The 8175-nt window shown below is 38.9% G+C and overlaps 2 protein-coding genes across 2 annotated transcripts in view; one reads left to right on the top strand and one right to left on the bottom strand.

Moving 5' to 3' along the window:
• Window positions 1–1979: 1979 nt before the first annotated feature.
• mRpL41 (mitochondrial ribosomal protein L41) lies at window positions 1980–6312 on the bottom strand. The gene is made up of 3 exons (XM_076204490.1): window positions 6084–6312; window positions 4570–4670; window positions 1980–2305 (listed from the first exon to the last, which is right to left on the bottom strand). Exons 1-3 carry the CDS (start codon window positions 6241–6243, stop codon window positions 2087–2089), a joined length of 480 nt encoding a protein of 159 aa, XP_076060605.1. The 5' UTR covers window positions 6244–6312; the 3' UTR covers window positions 1980–2086.
• Window positions 6231–8175, top strand: part of LOC143036768 (methionine adenosyltransferase 2 subunit beta-like) — a 26981-nt gene continuing 25036 nt past the window's right edge. Inside the window, exon 1 of the mRNA XM_076204482.1 lies at window positions 6231–6355. The gene's annotated coding sequence lies outside the window, so the exon portion shown is untranslated. The remainder of the gene's footprint in view (window positions 6356–8175) is intronic.

Here is an 8175-nt window from a genome sequence, read left to right as displayed (position 1 = left end):
ATGAGCTGATCCCCTCTGCCTGCACCAGTGCGAACTCGGACCTGATTGCATCTGGCATCGGCAGAACCCTGGAAGGGGAATCAGCCCGTACTCCCCAATGCCCCTCAGGGGACGCAAAGTGTGATCAGGCAAGGAGTGACCATATGCTTGCTCTGAGCATTGTTTACTCAGCAGTGGTCATATCCAAGAGAAAGCATCAGGTACATGAAGTGCTCTCGGCAGCACTCACACACCTGGGTCTCCCTGCCTCACGTACTTGACAATGTTCCCTTAGGTCCAAACAACCCCTCCTTCCCCCACAGAGCCTCTGGTCTACCCAAGATCCCTTCCACATCCTCCTCGTCTAAAAAGGTTGCACAGGATTATCATCCCATGCCATCACACCCCAAATCCAGGGCTTTCACACTTGAAATCTCCCATTATTTCAACCGCTCAATTTCCCTAATTCTTCTCTTATGGGGCAGCTAAGACTTCTGGTGGGCTTCCGTGCTGTGTGCCTATGCCATGAGCCAGCTCGACCAGCAGATCTAAGCTGAACTTGACCACGCTCACGAAGGAGACACTGCAGGACTTAATCCCATTCACCAGTACTTCCGATGGCAAGGCTCAGTCCAGTGGTGGTGTATACTTCCGAGACTGTTAAGTGTGTACCCTCCAAACCCCTAAAGCAAACTAAACTTCCATTTAAACTCCCTTCAACACCAGTAGAGCTCACTGAACAAAGCTATCCTCATAAAATGATTGGATTTGTGAGTTTTACCAGAACATCCTAAGCTGGACCCTACAAAGGACCAGAACCTTCATAGAAATTCCAGACATTGAGTGGCAGTGGAGTTAAATTGCAGAGTAAGGAGGAAAGAAAAGTATTATGAGAAATGGGTGTTTGAGGATGAACACAAAGTGATGACTGTACAAAAAGGTTACTGTGCCTACAACACTGTACAGGGCAGACTTTGGATTCCAGGGAGGTACAATAGAGCAAATAAATGAGATTGAGATGACATGTTTTAAAAGTATGGTGGGGGTTACAAGGAGTGAGGAATGAAGAGACGAGTCATATGGAAAGAAAACAGACAAATAGGGCTGAACAGAATACTGGTTTGGTTTGAGCATATGTAAAAAAATGAGTGACTGGCAAAAAGTGAATAGAAGGCAGAGGTGGATGGAGTGAACTTGAGGGAAAGACTAAGGATGGGATGGATGGATGGGGTGAAGGGGATCTCAAGTATAAGGTTAGGTTAGCCTGTTGAGCAGAAAAGGGAGAGGACAAGGTAGGTGTGAGGAGAATGGTTATGTATGGATGATAAATTGGCATGGCCCAAAGGGATTTTTTTTTTTTTTTTGTGATGATGATAGAGTGGGGTAAACCAATTTTGGCTGCCATATCATGCCGTGAAGATTCCTTATTCTGCTGTGTTGCTTCTGAACAAGGCAGTGGGTTGGGGACAGAGATAGCTCTCCATCCACAAGGAGCTAAGAGAAAACAAATGGGTGTTGTATGGGTTCTTTTCCTGCTGCTGGGAACTCCCCCATCACATGGAGGAATGGTCCTTTGGTATATATATGTGCTAACTGTTGGCTCAAGCTTCTCAGACTGTCAACCTACAGTCTTCCAGTCCCTGAGCCTGTGTTGTATTAATGTGGGACTGTTTCTATCACCAGCTTATAGTAACAGTCATTGGTTGTCAGTTCTCCTTATGTTAAATGCTGGAAAAATACAGTTGTGAGTGATCGAGAGATCTTGTGCTTATTCAGGAGTCAGCCCTGCAGCTCAAGATGAGGGCGAGGGTGTGTTGAAAATAGGCACGAGATGTTCCTTTCTAATGTCAGACTTGCAGGACTGCAGCTTCTGGTACCAACTGATGACCCTTTTCATTCAATAATTACAAAACTTTGCTATAACATGCAAATATCTTAAACCAACCCGTCCAAAACAAGATGAGTTAAGGCACTACATAGAATATTCAAGAAAACTAGAATAATTACATAAAATTTTTATTTTATAACATGTTTCCATTATTTACATGTATTTTACAAATTTTACAGAACACATTCTCCTGGTAACAAACTCTTTTAATGTTAAACACTAAAATATATCTGCCCCTGTCTGTCTACTTAGGTCTTTGGCTTTCTCTGGTGTTAGATTTTCAGCTTCTGAAGGTTCAATGGGATTACCCAATTCATCCAACTTTTCTGCCTTAAAATCCTCTACCATTTTATTTGCATATATAGCATTGAAAAGATCTTGTGGTTGAAATTCTCCTTGAATAACATCTGGTACACGGTAGGACACATATGGCTTTAACTGGAATAAAACAGAAAAGGATTTTCAGCGAATGATCATACATACATACATATACCAAGGCTTTTTTCCCCCTTACAAGGGTTGTAGCCAAAAAGGAAAAGGCATAAAATCATTCCCATCCATTCCATCCCTGAATACACTCCACACCCCTCCACCCTCCCTCTTATCTTAGCACCTCCTGGATGACAGGTCATCCCTGCACCTTGTCCACTGCCATGGGTCAGAAGCGAATGATCATAAAGACAAAAAATTAATGGACTGAAACTATTCAATCACCAGCTTTTTCAGAATTGAAATAGCCATCCTGAAAGAATTTTGTATGACTATGATCCATATGAATTTCACGAAAGTCCTTAGAATATTACATACTTATGTGGTCAATACTGTAGGGAATATGGAAATAAAATAATAATTGTTGATTAAAGTTTTACTGTTTGGAAACAAGCACCACAGTTGCTGGCAACATGCCCTCTCATAGATCTTTTGAAAAATTTGATTGCAGGCTTTACTGTTTTAGTGTAGTAATGTTTTTATACCCTCAATCTGCAGTAGTTGGAAGGAAGCAACCATTGGTTGTCACCCCCCTATTTGAAAATGTATCGGAAATAAGTTGAACACAATGGGCAACAACCAAACTGATTCTCAACCTGGCAAATAAGCCATACGAGAAGAGAATAAAAGCACTGGATCTACAAACTTTGAAAGACAGAAGATTAAGAGATGATATGATTACAGTACAGTGAGACCTCTTATTAACGGATGTTAATTAGCTGCGTTTGCGGTGTTTTTGGTGCTGTTGTTTAGTGCGTGCAATCACTATGCCACACAAAAACCACTCCAAAACACCAAAAACACCGCAAACGCAGCTAATTAACGTCCGTTAATGAGAGGTCTCACTGTATTCAAGTCACTGAAGGGGATAGACTACACTGACAGAAGAGATCTCTTGATTAGGTATAGGAGAGTTTAAGAGGTCATGAGAACAAATTAAGAAAGACTACATGTCAAATGGACGTGAAGAAATACAGTTGTCCATATGGATGCATAAATACCAGGAATAGTTTAAAAGGTGATACAGCCTAAGCTGGAACAATACAGGAATTCATATCTAAATATGATAACTGGTAATCAAGGATATAAACTAAGTTGAAACCATACATGAATTTGAGGCGAGGTGGGATAAATTGGAGAGTAGGAGTAGCGACACCAATCCTTTCCTATATCAATTAAGTAGATACATGAGGGGGAGTGGTTGGGGGATGGGGGGTGAGGAAGTACAGACGCGCTCCTCTACTTATGTTCATTCGTTTTACGTTTTTTCGATTTTACGTTTGAACTGACAAAAAAAAATTGTAAAAAAAAATTGAGTGAATTTTTTAGTTTAGCGCACTCTCCGTAGTTCAAATGATACTTGCGCATGATGCTGCGTCCATTGTTTACATTGCACAAATGACAAACTGAACATGCCTTGGCTTGCCTCCTCCTCCTCCTCCACCATATCAATTTATGTTGCTTGAATTTAACTTATTTGAAGTTAATGTTATTATTCTACAATGTTATGTGTATAATTAATGATTTAGGGGTGTTTTATAAGATACGGGAATTGAATTTATGGATGTATAGTACAGTAACAACTTACGTTCATTTTCAACTTACGTTCGGAACATAACTAAAACGTAAGTTGAGGAGCGTCTGTATGTAGTATGTATGAGAATTTTTTTTACATAGCCTGAAGGGATTTCTCCCCATCTTCTTTTCTGCATGGGGGGATGGAGAGGGAGGGTCGCCGAATTTATGAAGCGGCCTTGCTGTGGATGTGCTGTGTCTTGCGATGCTGCTTCTGACCCAGGGTGGTGGACAGGATGTAGGGATGACCCATCATCCAGGAGGTGCCGAGATAGAAGGGAGGGAAGAAGGTGGAGGGGAGTGGAATATATAGGAAATGGAATGGGTGGGAGTGGTTTCTGTGACTTTTTCTTTTTGGCTACCCCCCGTGTAGGGGAAAAAGCCTTTGGTATATGTATGTATGTAAATAAGCAAAAACAAATTGAAACCATACAAGAATCTGAAGCTACGATAAACTGGAGAGGTAGAGAGAGGACCCTAAACTGTTGTTCCTTTCCTGTATACTACAATTAGGTAAATAAGCACACCGACGTTAAATTGATCTCCTCTAAGTGAGATGAACCAATCAAAGCATAATCAAAGCACATCCTCTTATAAACAAACAAAACCCATTCAACCACTCCTTCCAATATACTTACTTTAAAACCGTCCAGATTTGGCACAATTAATGTTGGAATCATTTCAGGAATCACTTCAAACTTCTTTCCATTCTTGATACCCACTGGTCTCACACCACGGTCTGGAAGTTAATAAACATCTTGTAGTGCCAACATAATTATAAACACAAATGTTCTTATAATAAATATCCTTACTTATAATGCTGCAATACTCCAGACCTGGGCACATTCCTTAGGGTGTTTCACTTTAGTTTGGCTGTGGTTAGCACTCCTAAACTATTAAAGCAATATAGGTGCCAGTATAGTATGTGGCCTACCTTTTGGTTGTGACCTAAGAAAAATTTTCTTTGGTATAGTATGTGGCCTACTGGACTTTTTATTTCTGTGTGAACCTGTCTCTTAAGCTTTAATAGTTTACGATTGTTAACAGCAGCCAATCTAAAACAGAATGCCCTGAGAAATGCCCCCAGCTCTGTAACATTCTTTATGGAATAATCAAACATTCATTGCCTCAAGTTTTTAAATGTTTTAACTTGTATAGTTTTTAAAGTACCTATATCTATATTCCTGATTGTTGGAAACCATGGTGTGGAAGCACAATAAAGTTTGGTTCTCAAGAATTGTTTGTTAACTTTGTAGACAGTGATCAGTTTCCTCTTGCCCAAAGCCCATAATTGAGAATGAGTCTGTCTAATTTTCTTGTTGATTTTCACTGACAGATCTTGTGAATGCTCAATTTTTTGGACTCAATGTTCCTGTGTACAACCATTTCAGTAATATTAGCAAAACTATAACAATGTTTATGTGTCATATGTGTACTGACTGGTATTACTCATGAGTGTCTCTGGCCCCCTCAACCCCCTACGTATGTTGTCCGTGTGACTTAGTGTAGAATAATAACCTGATGAGGACCACAATGGAAATAAGCGTACATGCTTTTTGTGTTATCCTCGGCAATTTACATTTATTATTTTGAACTATGTGTTCTTGTCATTATTTGCACTTCATGTACATTGATTCATTGCCAAATAAACTAAAGTCTATCTATCTATCTAGGTCATTTAAGTATGAAAAGTATGTCCCAGATTTTTGGATTCTTTTCCAATGGAAGAGTCCTATGCACTGAGTCTAGTTAATTAATATCCATTCCATATGATGGAGACCAAACCTGGTGGGCTTTTAAGAATATCTTATCATTTATTTGGGGTGGGGGAGGGGGAGGGGGAGGTGGCCAATGTTATTGAATATTGGAGTTACCCACATAACAGGAAAGTTACTGGCTCTGGTGGAACTAACGAAACCACAGCCCCTTGTTACTTGTAAATTTGTAACATGAGGGTTTCGTGATTGAATGACATTTATTTTTAATCAATCAATATTTTAATTTAATGTGCTAACAATTTTGTCATGACTAGCCTTTACTTTAAGTTAAGGTCAGGTTTGAACGGTTTTGATATTACGATGATACCAGATATTCACTACAAGTATATCTTAGTACAGAACAAAATGCAAAACGTAATATTAGAGATAATTACCGAATAACTTCTGAAATTCAGGATCCGGTTCCCTCTTCATTTCCTCTTTAAATTCTCTTGTACCACGTTTTCCGTACATCAAAAATTTCCTGAAATTTCTTTTACCGCAACATTGAGCACTTGTAGTGAGTGTGCGGATTGACACTAGTGACGCTTCCATATCTGAAACCAAGAGTTAGCAATTTTGTATGGGAAAATTGCACTCCCTCACGTTTCCAATGTTGTTGTTTACCCCAAATCAGGGTTGCCAGACGCTCCAGAATTACTAAAGCGTGAGTTCGTATTATGACATTTTCTTGCGGCTAGCAGGATTACATTGCAATCCGAAAATAAAACAATAATTTTATCACTATTCCATACAATAATATTTCAACACTAAAACTGAATGAAAGCTTACATTAATTTTACAATTCAAACATTATAAAATCACTTGTCACTGTGTCACAGCCTCAGATGTGGATGTGGTGGTGAGAGGAAATGTGCGTGGATACTTCCTGTTCCCAGACATTTGGTCCACCTAATCTTTAACCTTTCCTAGTATTCAGTGACCCCTCTCCCTTAACACACCTCATATTTAATCTCAGTCATGTGTATTATGATTATGTACTTGAAAAATCAGTAACAAGCGACATGTCATACTAATAAAGGCTCCGTCCTCGCATGGAATATATGTTTTTCTCCCAATTGTAACCTAACTTACCGTATCTAACCTAGCCTGGTAGGATCTTGCACACTGGACAGCCATGACACTGCTTCAATGGCGAGTAGCGAAACGGTTGCAGGAATTATTTTTGTCACCATCCTTATGATATTAATTTGAATTAGGGTGTTTGGGCCAAAATAGTTTAAACTAATATTTTGAGGTACCTATAATAATCCATTAAAAACCAGCCTTGGACAAAACAAATTACATACATTATATGAAGTCAAATTATAGTTGCATGACTGAAGAGTATCATACATTGTGTATGATACACACTGTAAGTCTGCTTGTCATTGTTCAGAACTTGTGATTATGAATGGCTTATATATCATAAGTAATGTGTAGATTAGGAATTGCAGTTCATTGTTTCAGTATCATTTTATCTTAAAAGTACTCCCAAGAGCCATATTATGACCCATACAGAAGAGAAGCCTTTCTAGTGTGACCTATGTGACGCAGCTTTCTCAAAGCATGGTACCCTCAAAAGGCATGCCATGACCCACACAGAGGAAAAGCCTTTCCAATGTGGCCTATGCATGAACACTGGAGGACATACACAATTCTACATACATTACACAAACAATTCCAGTAGGTAGTTTTGCATGGTTAAGCAGAATCAAGTAAAATGCTCTTATGTAGTGCATTCATCTTGTGTGTATCCATTGTGGAGTACCCATGCATTGAAATTGAAATAAAGACCAAATTGAATCTTGAACAAGAATCTGATGTGGTGTGGGGAACCAATGCATGGTTGGAATGGTAATTCATTATGCAATCTTGAAGGTTGATCACTATACAGTTGTGAAAGGGTATATATATGACACCACTTTCACTGTGATGACTTGGTGTCTTTTTGAGCAATCCAAGATATCAAGAAAAGTTTGAGATAAGAAAAGCCTGTGTATCTATTTTTGCTTTCCTTTTAAAGTCTTGTTAACATTATGTAGTTCCCTTTGATAAGTGTAGTTCTTTCCTTGTATCCTCATCAGGATGAAGGTATTCATCATCCATTTGGGATTTTTTTTAATCATTGCCATTTCACTTGCATTGCTTTCTTTGCCAAACTGATTTGAGGTTTTATTAACAAGTGATCACATTGCCAAAGAAAGCATTGGACCTCTTGAACTTGCATTGCTAAATTGTGCAATGGCAGCACTTAGGCTGGCAAAATAATTATTAAAAAGTAGAGCAATGGAAGTGGGCTTCCCATGACTGTTATCTTCACTCAGGTTTTAGCTGATATATTGCCAAAAGATAGGTGAATGATAGAAAATAATAATTAAGGGAAAAAGTTTTCAATGTAATGGACTCAATATAGTAATTGTAGTAAGATTTTACAATATATTATGATCACATTAGAGTGTATAGTGTGTTAATGGTAACTCTTAT

Source organism: Oratosquilla oratoria, chromosome 21 (assembly GCF_046742065.1).
Source record: "Oratosquilla oratoria isolate Oo_2021 chromosome 21, ASM4674206v1, whole genome shotgun sequence".
In the NCBI taxonomy this organism is placed as follows: Eukaryota; Metazoa; Arthropoda; class Malacostraca; order Stomatopoda; family Squillidae; genus Oratosquilla; species Oratosquilla oratoria.
This window is presented reverse-complemented; position numbering and strand designations above follow the sequence as displayed.

What these genes read in the sequence shown, in the direction of transcription:
- mRpL41 (XM_076204490.1), bottom strand. Translation starts at nt 6,243, where the DNA reads ATGGAAGCGTCACTAGTGTCAATCCGCACACTCACTACAAGTGCTCAA. An exon ending in TGAATTTCAGAAGTTATTCG is followed by an intron (nt 4,671 to 6,083) that starts GTAATTATCTCT and finishes ATTAACTTCCAG; the next exon opens with ACCGTGGTGTGAGACCAGTG. An exon ending in CAAATCTGGACGGTTTTAAA is followed by an intron (nt 2,306 to 4,569) that starts GTAAGTATATTG and finishes GTTTTATTCCAG; the next exon opens with TTAAAGCCATATGTGTCCTA.